At 37.5% G+C, this 15,941-nt stretch overlaps 1 protein-coding gene across 2 annotated transcripts in view; it reads left to right on the forward strand.

Moving 5' to 3' along the window:
• The window catches only part of rad18 (RAD18 E3 ubiquitin protein ligase), a 45,495-nt gene that overhangs the window by 27,239 nt on the left and 2,315 nt on the right, over positions 1 to 15,941 (forward strand). The window contains exons 10-12 of one of the 2 annotated variants that reach the window (XM_036152109.1): positions 6,252 to 6,383; positions 6,840 to 6,957; positions 9,667 to 9,711. In XM_036152109.1, the coding sequence (XP_036008002.1) occupies positions 6,252 to 6,383; positions 6,840 to 6,957; positions 9,667 to 9,711 (295 nt within the window). The remainder of the gene's footprint in view (positions 1 to 6,251; positions 6,384 to 6,839; positions 6,958 to 9,666; positions 9,712 to 15,941) is intronic. The other variant, XM_036152110.1, reaches the window with a different exon arrangement.

Below are 15,941 nucleotides of genomic sequence, written 5' to 3' on the forward strand. Positions count from 1 at the left end.
AAACAAAACCGATCCACGAATTTATCCACCTCACAACTTATTGGACATGAAGGATCTGCTGCTAACATGTTGTTGCCAGATGCCATTGTGGAATCCACACCTTGACAGGTCAAGGCTGTTTTGCCAGCACAGGGGCACTACTAGGCAGTTTTTCATAATGCTATCCCTGATCTATGTTTATAAAAATATTGCAACATTAAATCTTCATTATGTTAACCCAGTAAATTGAATTTCATGCAGTAATTGTTATGTAAGGATGATGTGTTGCTAATCGGCATGTTTCCTTGCATATCACAGCCAGCAGCCGTCATTCAATCAACTTTCCACGACTAATTCCAGCTAGAGAAGCGACCAACAGCTGCTGCTTTTAGATTTTCTATCACATCAGACGTCTGTGTGTTGATGAGCGTTGCCAAAGGCTGCCTTGGAAGGTCATACAGAGTGTAAACTTTTAGAAATGAACAATTTGACTTAGAGGTTTAGACAGCTGAGGTATTTCCCTTTTTCTCTAGCTGCCAGGTACTCTGCTTTGATCGACTTGATAAGTTGAGTGTTTGAGGAAACGCTGCTTTGTTGTTCGTCACTTCATAACTTCTAAATGAAAAAGTCACATCATGTATTTATCTTGTTGTTTTTATTTCATTTCTAGATTGCAATGAGCTTTGTATTTCACTTCTATTCACCTGCCCATTTTTTAAGGGTTGTTTCATAGGAGAATACACCTGGGTGGGCTGGGATAGGAAACGTGTATTTTTATTTATTTTTATTCATTAACAATATTTAAGGCCAGGGTCGAAATGGTGCAAAACAAAAATGACTGTTTAGTGTGAGCTGTGTCCCATACATTTTTATGTTCATTAATCAAAAAGAGTCACAGATCAGGCTATTTTAATTTATTTAAACCTTAGTCTACTTAAATAATAGTCAGATGAAGTCCATCACTAAGGATAAATGGTACATTTAATAAAAAAAGCAGGCCAATTGTCACATTTGATATAATTTCTTTTAAATAGATTTGGAGAGCCATTGTCTGGATCCTGGTTTGGCTCATGCAGGCAGACTCGGGCTCCTTCATAGAGGAGATCATGACCTTCCCAGCCGGAGAGACCTAATCTCCTAGTGTGTCATTGTTTTGCTCCAGGGTCTTTTCCGGATAAAACATGACTGAAATACTCTATCTGGAAAACATCTGAGAGGCATCTTTGACAGATGCCTGAACTGCATCAGTTGCCTCTGTGCATAGGTAGAGTGGGAGAAAAATACTTGATTTAATCATGGTCTTTGTTTGCTTTATTTATATATTTTTAGGTCCAACAACAATCCTGAACTTTCTTTTTAATTTTAAGCATGTAGTAGTTTTTTTCTACCCCCTATTCTGTTTACATACCCTGTCGTGCGCGACGCTGGAGGAGATGTTGCTCAGCAACGGCTCCGCACCTCGTTGTGCCATTGGCAGAGTAAGTAGCCCCAGGTTGTCCCCAGTTCACTGCTTATTCCTACCACAAAAAAAAAGCCTGGACTCGCTGGATCGCACAATCAATTAGTTAATTGTTATGATCATATGTCTTTTAACTCATAAGAAATTTCCTAAAAAGCATTTTTCTTAACCAGACAAAAATAAAGTCAGGAATAGGTCCTTTAATCATTGCTTGTATTTTTCCCCATTGTGTCGTTACTGCTCTACAACCACAATGCATTGGGGGTATCATGCCCTGATTAGTTAAAAACAAAATCATTATTATTTGTAAGACTGGAGATGGGTAATAAAGCAATTTCTAATGCTTTTAGACTCCAGTGAAACATAGTGAGAGCCATTCTACACAAATGTTTTGAATAGGTAGCCTATCAAGCCTACTTCAAGAGCTCCTTGGAGACTCATCTAGGAGATCACAAAGAAACCCAGAACAACGTCTAAAGCACTGAAGGCCTTGTCTCAGGTAATTGTCGGTTCCCCTTGAAAATTCATAAAGAAAGAGAGGCCAAAATGGCATCCATGGAAACAATGAACAAAGGTCCAAGATCCAGTGTAAAAAAATAAAATAAATAAATAAATAAATAAAATGATTCCAAGAGGGAAAAGACTGGAATAGCGCTTGGAATACAGTATGAACATAGGTGCTCACTAAAGCGGAAGTTAAAGCTGCAGAGGCTCAGATGTGACTGCAGAGTTGATTGACACGAGCAGACATCGTTATTAACACTGTGGTAAGAGTAATAGCAATGCTCTTCTTAGCCTCTACAGTCTTAAGTATTATAAATAGATTGATTGATTGGTTCTTACCTTGATGCTGTGTCCCTACTTCCGTTCATGAACGGGAAATTAATTTCTGATGTTCTGATATGAGGCTCTTAGAATTGCTGTAGATGGGTTTATTTAATTAATAACAGTTGGTCATCAATCACGTCAAGTTTCTGCTTTACCGCGAGGCATTGCATCTGGTCAGACTCAGTCCAGCATTATTTATAAGTGATCTATTAGTCACCATCTGGCTTTCTGATAGTTCTGCGGTACTGCCGGTAGATGGTGCCACGTCTGTGTGTATCTACTCATCGCGCCTGTTGAGGGGTTACATTTAGGCTCAAAAACAGCAAAACATCAAACATCAAAACACTATTAGGATGGATGCTTGGTGTATATAGCCTTATTTTAATCATGATCAAATGGTTTTTGGGCTTTTTTATTAAAAAGAATAAGCCTATAATGTGCCTATGTACCTTTTTAAGGCTGGTTTATGTTCCATGCGGAAATGAGACGTGCAGACATAACGTCTGCAACTAATGATTATTTAAATAATCGATTAATCAGTTGATTATTTTTCTGATTAATCGAAGAATAGGCCACATTTTTTTAATATTTTTTTTTCCATTTATTTTTTCCAACATAAAACATTTTGACTGACTGAGCAAATAAGCACACAAATAAGTTGCTACCTTGGTGTTCTGTTACAATAACGTTGGGTAATAAATATTATTGCTTCAAAAAATGTTTATTAGATTGGAAGTAAATTATTTAATAGTCAATGTTGTCTATATGAACAGCGATTTAACACAACAACAGTGCATCTGTAAAACCGGTGTCAAATGTGGTTTGGTTGAACCTCACCCTTATGCCAGTGCACCTAGGGAAAATATTTGGGCATAACAATGAAATCAGTGCAAAAACACCACTTTTGTCCATCAAATAAACCACCAGCCCATTTCATAGCCTATTTCAACACAAGCTGCATTTTATGGAAATACTACATGCTACATTTGTCCTTGAATATATTTTTCTTCCAAGAATGTTTTTGCGCTTTTTATTTTTTATTTTTCTTCGAAGAGTCAAAAAGGGTGTTAGATATTTAATGCTTTGTATTTCTTCTGAGAGTTCTACGTTTTTCAGGGGTTTTCTTTAGGGAGTCTTATGTTGCAGTTTTCTATAAATGCTCTATACATTTAGATCTGGCTCTTATGCTTAGTGTCTTACCAAAATTTCATTATGGTTACAGAACAACAATAAAGACTCTTGATTCTTGAAAAGTTAGTTTAGAAACCTGCTCCTCTCTCCTATTCAGTGCCTTCACTCAGACTTTGTCAGCAAATTAAAACTTAAAGCTTAATCACCAAATTATCACCATCAAAATTAAATTGTATTCTGATTGAGAGGGCTCGTTTATGATCCATAATCCGATCAGCTCCATCTAAACACTTAACTCATGAACTTAATGCGTATGCATGTGGAGGATAGGGCTGCAGCGCTGTGCAGCACAAAATATTTTGGGATAATCATCATCTCCTCCTGCTCTCTCAACAGCAACAGCAGGAGTTCTCAACCATCTCAGAACCTGCTGCAGGTCTATTTTATCCGCTCAGAACAATCAGAACCAACACACATCTATGTTGTTGATGTTGTTGATTTTTTTCCACATTTAGAAGTATAAAACTTCTGGGTCACTTTATAGAAATTCAACAACTCTGCTAATGTCAAAGAGTTTCTACTTTGAATAAAGCTTAGCTCAAGTAACAGCACGTCATGATCGCATAATTTTATTTTGGTTATAAACTGTGCTTTCGGAATACTTTTCTTTTAATCCGAACTAGTGCTGTCAAACAATTAAACATTTTTCAGCTTTCTCTGTCTTTACTACCGTTTGTCAGCTACTATGTCATTATAGAGGAGGATACACTCCAGCTCGTGTTTATCGTCACTCATTTTAGAGCCCAAATTTGAAACGTCACTTTCAGAAACAAGCCCAAAAAACTGCAACTCATGAAATTTATAAGCGACTTTAGAAAAAGGAAGCTCAAAGTCGCATAAAGTAAGAGTATTTGGCAACAGTGAGCGTGGGTCTGTTTATGCTACTGTCTGTAGAATTCTTGAAACTACGGAAAGTGCAGAGGGTAAAAAAACAGTCCACAGAGCTGCGGGGAAAAACACATTAGGGAACAGTGTGTGTTTTGATGCGCGATTAACGCCGGCAAAAAACATTGTCGGCGTTATGGTCTAACAAAGTTAACGCGTTATTAACGTGTTAAAACTGACCGCCCTAATCCGGACACATTTCAATTCAATCAGGGAATGTTACGCACGTAAATAAGCTCCTGTCATTAACCAACTAACAAGCTAACAGCCGCATTAGACGAGCTATCAGGCAGAGTTGCACCCAGAAGCACGACTTCGGCTGCGCAGGACTCCGCTCACAGCCTGCAAGCCAAGCGCTCTCGGGGTTTCCTCACTTTGAAACAGAACAAACATCAGATATTGTAATGACTTACCCTGTTGTTTAGCTCCCATCGCCCTCATCATCACTCCATGGTGGTTCAGCCCGCCATGTCAAATCTCACATGTTTTTTTGGTTTTGTGAAGCGCAAAGTGCTCCCTATCTTTTGAGGACTTAGTTCAAGCAAAGTTCTCTGTGTTGTCATTTGTAGAATTTACGACAAAAAAGCAGTATTTGAAAATACCGCCTTGCTTACGTCGCTCTGCAGTCAGCCAGCATTGACGACCTCATGCTGGTGAGGTAAAAAGGCTCTGCGACATGGCGAGTGACGCATTGATCGTGTGACACAACGAATCGATGATGAAATTCATTGTCAATGCTTTTAATTGTCGATTTTATCGATTCATTGTTGCAGCCCTTAGAAGGGCTTTGCAGCATTTATCCTCTGTGCTGCATTTCCTCTAAAGTAGCACTATTCTCCTAGACTCTAGAGGGCAGCATTGTGCTCCTAAGCCAAACGTACTACACTCCACTACACCTAGAGGTAGAAAACACAGTTGTTTCCAGCCTCTTGACAGCGATTTCTGTCCAAGAATTAATAATTTGTTGATCATGGTGATCTTTATGGGCTGAATCATAAAGATGTCTAAATGAACCTCCACCAGAAGGAGCTCTTTCTTGTCTGCTCTGTGTTTCCGAGCAGGCCATAGTTGGGTGCAGCACGGACCTCGTGGATGTGTCGAGCAGAAACCAAGCTTTAAAAATGCTTTTTATGCCCAAAAACACTCCTGTGTAGCTGATTTAAAACCATTGTACAAATAAGAGGGAAACAAAGTTCCTTCACAGTGATTTAAAACACTTATTGCCCGTTATCACGAATCCCTGATGGCGGTTATTGCTGCAAAATGTGGCACACCCAGTTATTAGGTGTAGTAGGTACTGTTTCACATAGGCACAGGTTGGTTCAAGTAACTTTTTCACCTCAAATAGAAAATCATTTACATGTTTTTGTATTTACTCTGGTTAGTCTAATCTCAAGCATTTAAGTGGGAGAAAAATGGAAAAACAAAAGAAATCTGTAAGGTACAAATCATTTTTCAGTGTACTCTGTACTTTTTCACTCTTTCTCGTATTGTAACCTGTATAAATCTTTTCTGTTTGACAAGGCGGGGCGGGGGGAAATCAGTCTTTTCATCTTATCAACCTTTTGAAGGTTTAAAAAAAGAAAGAAAATCAATATTAATCCAATTGAACTGATGCATTACAGATAGTTGTTTGACATTGAAATATGAGTCTACATTCAACATTCAGGATTAGTTTAAGTTTTTCAGAACTTCTAATTTTGTTTTCTTTAATGCATCACTGTGTGCTGTTTTAGTCTGCTCTTTACCAAGCAGTACATTAAAAGCACCTGGTCAGCTCAGCCATGTGGCTCTCACTTCAATTATTCAGGTGCATTACATTTATAGCACTGACAGACGAGGCATGGTACTTTTACATAATGCCCACCGGTTTTTGTGATGTTTTATAATATATCCTTTGTGTCCACAGGAAAGCAGCACAGCAGTGACTTCTCCCGACTAATTGCACAGGTCCGAGGCCGACTGCAGACCACCCGCCAATCTGCTGCTAGGCAGGAAGTGAAAGTGGAGAAAGAAGAAGCCCAAACATCAGACTCTGCCGGTACTGCTACAATGATTGTTATACTTAACGGCAAAAATGTCATAAAGTGGTATAATAATTGAACCCAATATCACAAGTTGTCTTATTCCAGTTAAAACTTACTAGAATTACTTTGCATCATCTTTAAGAAAGAACTCACTAGTTCATTCTTTCCAAATGTATCCCTTTGGAAAAAGCACATTACCAGACATTGTGCCATATACTGTAAGCCAAGAGTGCGATCTATTGAAAAATAAAACACTGTTCACGACACAGCATCAACAGGGTTTTTGGTTTGCTGGGCGAGGCACCTTGGAACGTCGAACTCTACGTTGCTCTTCACATTTCACTTACTCAAATGTGCTGAAACCCTGACTGAATAGGTCTACATTAAAACCAACCTTTTTTTTGAGTTTCGGAGGCGAGTTACCCACTGGGAAGTCTGTAATGAAAATGTGTATTTTGCATCCTGTTCAGATGACATTGCAGTGTCAACTGTAGATGTGGTCGTGAAGGTTGAAGATGATGAAGATCCCCCTGCAGGAGGATTGTTGTTGTCATCCAGTCCCAGCTTTAGTGATGTGTCCATCAGCAGGTGAGATATTACCAAATAAATGAATATATGTATATATATATATATATATATATATATATATATATATATATATATATATATATATATATATATATATATATATATATATATACACGCTTTAATAAGCCATCTTAGATTAATTGTAGGCTGTTTTCTTAAAAGGCATTGGTTACGGGGCAATTGTGATGACTTTAAGCAAAACTGTCATTGTTTCTTGGTACTCTGTTATGAAAACAGACAATACTGTAAAATTTATACCATGATGAGATTGCTTTTAAAAAAAAAAAAATACTACTACTTATTGTTATTATTACTGTGGCATAAATAATATAACATTACTATCAAACTGATTATTGGTATTGCTGCTATAATGAGCTTGGGGTTTATGTTGAGTTATTTTAATTCAGCTGCCTACATAAGGGAGACAAAAGAACAAAAATGACTACCACTATCATATACACCTGACAACTGCGGGAGGACGGTGTATGAGCTGAGATAGCACCACTCCCAATTTGAGTCATCATTAAACAAAGTTGAAATTTCAAAATATGGTTTTAAAGTAGTAGTGACATGACTCATGTCTGCACAAGTATGTGGGGGGGAGGAGGGGCTTTAGATTGCACCTAGGAGAGTGGCCCTTCATGTCCTTAAAAACAGCAGGGCACCAACTACAGGTTGGTCAAGTGCGAGCCACCAGAATTGACGAAGACTCCTGGATAGGTGTTGAAACATTTTCAAAAAGAACTGAGTTAAAGTCCGGCTGCCTCTGATTAAAGCCTGCTTGCTGATGCAATGGCCCAGATAACTGAGAATTTGCACAGGCAACCGTCACCTGGTTTCTTTTCTTTTTTTTTTTTTAACCAAATCTTCATTCAGTCTGAAACAGAAGTTATCCTGCTAAATACTGAGTCTATTACAGGATGATCCTCTGCTGATTAGAGCTCCCCCAAGAGTAGAAATTCCAACGGGATCTGTGAGAGACTCCTAGAAAACAACACACATTTTTTAAATAAATCTCTTTAAGCCATGTAGTGATGCTTTCATCAGCTTAACAGCAGTTTATAGTTAGTCAAAATCTGCTTCAAAGTACCGCTTAATAAAAACAGATATGTAGGAAGTAAACTCTGGATGAATGGATAGAAACTATGAACTGCACTACTTTACAGACACACCGTTAAAATTAAAAGCATACCTTTAATTAACCATTTATAAAGAAAACAATATGTGCTCTTTTTTTAGAACCAAAGCCAAGCTCTACAGATAGCTTTTATACTTCTGAGCCAATTAGCTCTGTCTTCTCTCATCTAATCAGCAATGCAAAGTGTTACAGTCAAGTCATGCAATTATTTCCTCTTAGCTCAATTATTGCTCAGAGAGTAATTACAATAATCTAAGGTAAATAAAGCTCCAAATTACAGAGCACATCAGCACTTATGATGCTATTCAGCTAATACTGATTGCCTCTTGTCTGTTTTCAACTGAGTACTGAAGTAATCAAACAAATCTGCTGTTTAAATGTACATCTGCTGTCTAAGAGGTTTTTCTCAGTCTTACAGCTTAACTACATTACTGTAATCTGCCTCAGAACAGTCACTGCTTTAAACGCCTTATACTATACATAACATGTTTAATCTTGCTCTAAAACAGTCTATACATTATTCCACATCTAATGAATTAGAGTTCAGGCATATATTCTCAGGCTCTATAATTGTAGTAAGACTGCATAAATTGAAATGCTGCATCTTGGATTGACTCCTAGAATCCGCTCAGTCAGCAAAGGGGTAGCATGTTAAAGCATCGAGACTGATTTAAATATTATCTAAAAAAAAATAGTGTCATTAGTGAGATGACCAGCACACTTCTCCAACCTAAGGCTACAGATTAGCAGCAGCCTGCACAATGATGAAAAAACGTGCCGTAATATTGGTGAATGTTGCGATAATTACTTTACTTGCAATAGATCGATATTTATAGGGTTAAATATATAAGTGTTAATGTCTTTCTCGGTAGGTTATCCAGCTACTAGGGACGAGAAACAAAATTCACTATTTCTATCCCAACAAAGTTACTTCTGGTCTGCTGTTCTGGCACTGAAAGAGCTCATTTGCAGTTTCTTAATGACACTATCGCCTTCCCACTTTATTGCCCCCCAAAACATTTTATGCTGCAATACAGAGCAACAAAGAGGATCACCAAATATGCTAAAGGCAAAGAGAGGATGTGTGAAGCACTTTGTGCAGTCCAGGCACCCCTTTGTGATATGCATATTTGCCCCTAATTAAAATACCATAGGCCTTGGGTACTCCTCCTGTAATTCGGCTGTGCTCTAAACCATTGTGAACATTTTAGCAAGACTTTGCTGACTTCAGTGGATTATGTATGATATATCAAAGTCAAAAAGGAAATTATAATAAGAGTGTGACTACGTTTTTCCTTTTCTTATCACTTCTACGTAGTTCATTCTGACATTTTGTTCAAACTGTGGTTAAAATGGCATTGCCTGTGACGAATAGGTCGATTGGACTTATTAAAGTCCTTCTGCGTGGGGGGAAAAACCTTTCTGTGTCTAAAAGATGTGGTCTGATTCATAGATTAGAGCCACTTAGGTGTAAGTCAGATCATTATGCTTCCTGTTTCAGGGCAGCAAACAAAGCTCGTAAATTACATCTTGTTATTCTCTGTCTCTTTTTCCTCTTTCTCCCTTTTCAGTTCTATTTCAGACATTTTCGGTCCAGAATCTTCCCTAGACTTTGAGTAAGTGTCTTCTGTAGCTTTAACTTGTATTTTATTAGTAAATGTTATGTTTCTGCTGGATGCTTGCTGAAACATATTGTTATTGTTGGTGGTTTGTCTTTCAGTCCAGTTTTCAGAGAAAAGCAAATGTTGGAACGGAACTTCCCATTAAACAGATTTCGCTTTAAATAAAAACATAAAGCAATACCTCAAAATTGACCACTGTAATTAAGTAATTAAATTGTGAGTTCTTGCTTTTCTCCTATTACTGGATGTCTCTAAATCTTTTGTCTAACGCAATAAATTGAAGCATTAGAAAATAGTTTTAACATACTACGTTTGATGCATTAATTTTTTTTTATACATACTTGAAACAGAACCTGATAGTTTTAATAGGATTGCATGCAACTTGATGATTTTATGCCTAGATGCTGTACATGCAAATGCATCAAGAAAAGGTTTTGCACTGGGTGAAAACATTTTCCGTAAAAATTTATTTTCTTATAATTTTCCTTAAACCAAAAAAAGAAAGAAATACACTTCGACTGTGTCAAAATAACACATTCAAGAGTGATTTACTTTTCCTTTAACAAAGTGTTCTATTTTCTGGTTATGAAAATAATGAGATTATTGGACAATAATCCAAAACATACACAAAACTAACACAACATTGTTTCACCGTACACACACATGCTACTGCAGTGAAAAGATTTGTTTATTTGAATGTTTTTTACACATCTTTGTTAAGGATGCCAATAAATTAGTTTAATTTCTTACGTAAAGGCAATATATTATAGTGTTATTTGAGTACCTTGACCACCATGTTCAACATTAATTCTTCAGTGCTGTTTTTTTATTAGCAATAGCCCAGAATTTAACGTTCCTTTAATTAAATGAAACACGTAAGCTTTTAGCAGAATGGAAGCTAAAACACGGAAGAAAATGATCAACACATTGGCACTAGGATAAGATGCCACGGTATTCATCCAATATCTTCTTTAGAGCCACTCCATTTTACTGAATCAATAATAAAAATTGATAAAATGTTTGTTATTTATAGCAAAACCAACACTGTTAATGCCACTTAAGTGAGCACGGACTATATATAACATCTGTTTCGATCAGATGCAATCGACAGTTTCATTCTGACAATTGGAGAAAGAAGTGTGATTCGAAGGAGAGACAGAACAGGTTCTAATTAGATACCCATCCCTGTGCATATTTAAAGTAGTACAAGTTTTCCACGATGAGGAATGTTTGGCCAATTTACAACTTATCTCAGTTTGTATAAGACTTATTCCTCTCATGTCTTCTGGCTAAGCTTAAGGGCTTTTTTTTTTTTTTCCTGAAAGCATCTACCTATTAGAGGCAGGTGGAAAAACAGGCCTCCATGCATACAACAAGATGTGCCATTTGTAATCTTTAAGGCTCATACGGTGGTTTATTCCTTTTAGTATTAGATTGTTCTGTATAAGGTGCCCCAACAAAGGGTGCCTTGCAGCCCAGCAGCAATAAACCAACAATCAAGTCTGCCCTCATTATCCAAAGCTACGTTGTGGCGTTTTCAGTCACTGCAGTCATTTGGGGCCCAATCGGAGGCTTGTTGGGTGAAAGCTTTGTGAATCCCAAGCTTCCCCTACTCATCCTTGAGCTTCACCTCCCCAACATTGCTATCTGACAAGTCATGCCCATCAACAAATTGTTATAAAAAATAGCAGAACTTTCTTATCGTCTGTCTGACGGTTTATGTAATTATCTGATGTTATTTGATCCAATTAAAAATCAACAGTTATCTTGCCGTTGCATCTTAAAGGTCATGCATCTCCATGGACAAATAATAGCTTTAATAAGCTTTCTTCTGACTGACAGCTCTGTTCATTCCATCTATATATATATATATATATATATATATATATATATATATATATATATATATATATATATATATATATATATATATACAATTTTTGTAAAATCATTTATATTCCTACCAGACTGCTGTCATTTCAATCAAACGATTTTGACAGTCCAATAAGACCGTCACATATCTGCTCACCCCCAAAGGACACAAATAAATAACTGCGCCGACCTGGAGCTCATTCACTTGCGAACCACGGTCGAGGACACTGAATCATATCCTCATATTAGCTGGGCGGTGTTGTTTTCAGTACACACACACACAGTCTTCACGTCTTGGGGTTGGTCGTGCTGCTTTTTGCAGCCTAACTGCAATGTAGTGGACCCAAATACAAACAGGAAACCATTGTCTGGGAATCTGATTTTTATTTTCCTACCAATGTTGACATCTCAAAGGTCTCTTTCCAGTGACCCTGATATTAAGTTTGGTTTAGCCAGTTTTCACCTTAAATATATGACCAGTGTGCATTCGTAATTCACCAGTACTATTAGGTCTTTGAATGCCTCATCAGTGTATTAGGCTGACCGTTCAGAGTGCTTTTGAAACTTGCCTGAAAAGGAATCTTCTTTTTAACATGTACAGTTTTAGCTCCATCCTCTGTCCTTAGCCTACCGCTAGCATACCCTGCGCGGATGCCTACACCTCTTTTTACTTTTGACACCTGGTCTGATGAAAATTCTTTCACAGGAATGGTGTTTTTTCCCCATCCAAAGAGCTCAGACAAAAAGGTTTAAAGACATTACTTAAGGCTGGAGGGAGCTGTATACATCTATAATAGAATCAGCTGAACAGAGAACCCCCGCCCCCACCCCCCAAATGTGCAGCTGATAGTGATTCAACGAATGAAACACTGCTTTCACGGGTCCCCTTTGGTTTTCTAGGCCATGTTATCTATCTGAAGGTGAAGATCGGTGAAAGTCGAGGCTGAGTCAGTAATAGATCTGTAGCTTGACACAGACACTGAACTTTGGAGCCCACCTGGGACCTCGTTGCATTGACTTAGTAGAGAGCAGCAGGGAAACTGTTTATTTAAGGGTGTCGTGTGCCGAGCCCAGATGCGTTTTCTGAATACAGAATTCAGTTGAACAGTCAAGTTTGCTTCAAAACAAATGAACTACATATGTCTAAAGATTTCATCACAGTATATGAAATATAACACTGGAAAATTAGATACTTTAAGCTGTAACAGCATTATTTGAAAAGAAGATTGGTTGTTTTTAAGATGTCCAATGTCATAGTTTTGCTTCTCTCCCCTTCTATATAATCATAACCAGTTCTTCTTGCTGCTTATTGGCTGGACTAGTTAGACTCAATGTTCATTGGATAAATGATTATTCCATTAAGGAAATGCTTGCCACCCCCTCCCATTTCTACCTAGTACACCAGTGTTTGTGGCATAAGCATCACAATTCCGACATCCCATTTATACCGATATGGCATAGCCATTATGACCACCAACCCTAAAACAAACGGTTGATACTTTTTGGCAAAACAACCGTGACCGCTTAAGGCAAGGAATCCACCGGCATGGAGCGATAATATTACAACCATAACCAAGAGGATATTGTTTCCATTAAAGGGTGTACATGGTCTGCAACAAGGTTAGGTGCTGTCTATCAAAGGAACATCCACTATGATGACGGAACCTAATTCTTATTCCCATATGCCCATTGTTAGTTATTTTACATGCGAACAGGAGTTAGCAAGGGCACCCTGACTCCTTTGTAGATGTACAGCTCCATACGCAACAAGCTGTGATGTGCTGTGTATTCTGACACTTTTCTTTGAGAACCAGCATCAACTTCTTCATAAATGTTAACCAGTTTTTATAGATCCTGACCACTACTGACCTTGGACAGACCAGCTATAGTTATGGAGTTGGTCTGACTATTTGTTAGAGCATCACAAATTACCCCTTTTCAAGCATACTCGTTTAGCAGATCAGCTTTAGAGACAAAAATTTTGCCTGTTACCTAATAGATCCTACATGTTAACAGAGGCCATAATAGAGATAATCCATGTTTACATCACCTGTCAGTAATTATGTTATGTCTTATCGGCGTGTAGCACACACAGGTGTCACTGCTTCAAAATATACCCAATTTTGGAGCAGTACTTGAATACATCTGCAGTGATATAATAACATTGTTTGATCCCTTGCCACACTATGCAGACACTCCATCTATATCGATGAATGTTCACTCACCTCTAGATGCAGAATGCTTGAAATGGCTCCAACGGGAGGGCAGTCTGACCTACTTTCTGATCGATTAATTATTTGATCACTTGGTTATAGGGCTGTCATGATAATCAATAAATCAATTAATCACACGATAGCTTTTAATCATATGATTAATTAAGCTCGATAACTTGTGTATGCATGCTTGCTTCCCCTTGTGTTTCCTTTTCCTCTCTGAGACTGGATTACAAAAGGTTTCAGGTTTATCGCAATAATATTTAGGAAGATTTATCATCCAGCAAAATTGTTATTCTGACAGGCCTACTTGGTAATATTGCATAGGCCAGTGATCTTGAACTGTTGGGTTCAGACTTGGCTTTTACTGAAAAGCTGTGAACCAAGTCAAGGAAGTTTTTTTTTTTAATTTCTTTTTTGTATTCAGTCACCAGAACTGAGAGTGGTTTACCTCCATGAGTTTCAGCGTGCGCTCACACGATAGCCCCAAGCTGACTTTGCACCTTGACAAGTTCTGTGTTGTTTTCAAAGTGGGCGCAGTCATCATCTTTTTGTTTCTCAGGAAAATAGCGTCTTATATACTCTGTGTTTGCCAGTCTTAGTTTGGTTCTTTCTTAGCGTGGTTTGTCAATCATTACTTATACGTTGAAAAAATAATGACTCCTGGCAAAAATTAAGTTGTTCTGTCTTGAAGCACGAACACATGACAGATTTTACACTATACATTAAGTATAACGGGTATATCATAGGCAACACAGACCTATCATATATTTAACAGGATTTCATAATCCACCAACTACGCTTCATTTCTTCTGGTTTAGACCCATATCAATCATTTTATTTGGCCGTTCAACAATGTTAGGATAAGGAAACAGTGTAACAGCTGCTTTAGCGTCGGCCATGTTGTAACTATTGGAAAGTTGTCTGTTGCCAAAGAAAACTTAATTTTCATCTCTCTTGCAGCTGAATGATTTGTTGAACATCTCTTGCGTGGCCCCTTCTTTCTCCTGTGTGGCAAATACTCTGCAGAATTTGTACTATATTTTGTCAAAGTAAATGAGCTTTTAGTGGTAATTAACTACATGAAGTTTCTTAGAAGAGGCTGAGGCAAAACCTATTTTTGTCTTCCGTTTGCGCTGTGCATCCCAATTATGTTAAATGCTTGTTAAACTCAATCTATTGAAATAGTAATGGTTAAATTAATCATGTGTGCAGAGAATAATTGATTCTCAGAAGTGATTAAAATGTGAGGGGGGAAAAAAACAAGCAATTTCCGGAAGTCTGGTTATGCATTTCTAATTGAGAACTAACTTAAATCCGAGCCATTAAGGCTTTAGGACACGGCTCCGGCTCTGCACAGCTGATGTGAAAGGATACCAGGATATTTTTTGCTGTGTTGGTGCAGGAACCAGGAAGCAGGTGTACAGTGTTGTGCTATAAAGCATGTTTTAAATTACTTAATGTTTAATAAATAACTCTTGTCTGTTAGGTGTTGTCCGGTGAATAAAAGCTCAAACAGCTGATCTCAGCACACTAGTTGAAAGGGTGATCCGAGCACTGGCATTCTTTTAACAGCAAACACTGCACACATATAGAATAAATCAGTGACAACTTCTCTTCAAGTTCATGTATCAATAGAAATAGAATGAACATCCAGAGAACATCACTATAGAATGCTGTTTTTCTGAATTAACACTACATTTCAGTCAACAAATCCTCTCTACAAGGCTAGTGAAGCTTAACTAAATTACTAAGCAAACTTAAGATAAAAATAAGCTAAGGAACTATGTACACACTAAAGAAACAAAAAGACAATTAAAATGGTTGAAAACCATCATCAGAATAATTCAGTGAATCCTGGTTCACTGCAGATCCAAGTTAGAGAACCAAAGTTTATCTTTAAAAATATGGAATGAGATGAAAGTAGTTTAACTAATTTAGAACATTTGGTATGTTCAACCCATCCAAAATGCAAATTTGAGTTACATATAACACTATTTGGGGAAATAACATTTTAGAGGATGATTTGTTCAGTGAAAATCTATAACCTTTAGGACACTTGATTTCTATTAATGCAATTATTTCTCCAGGAAATAATTAGGACTCGAGTAGAAGTAAATTATCTGTAAGCTGGGTTGG

The sequence above is a fragment of the Fundulus heteroclitus genome, chromosome 20, assembly GCF_011125445.2.
Source record: "Fundulus heteroclitus isolate FHET01 chromosome 20, MU-UCD_Fhet_4.1, whole genome shotgun sequence".
Classification (NCBI taxonomy): domain Eukaryota; kingdom Metazoa; phylum Chordata; class Actinopteri; order Cyprinodontiformes; family Fundulidae; genus Fundulus; species Fundulus heteroclitus.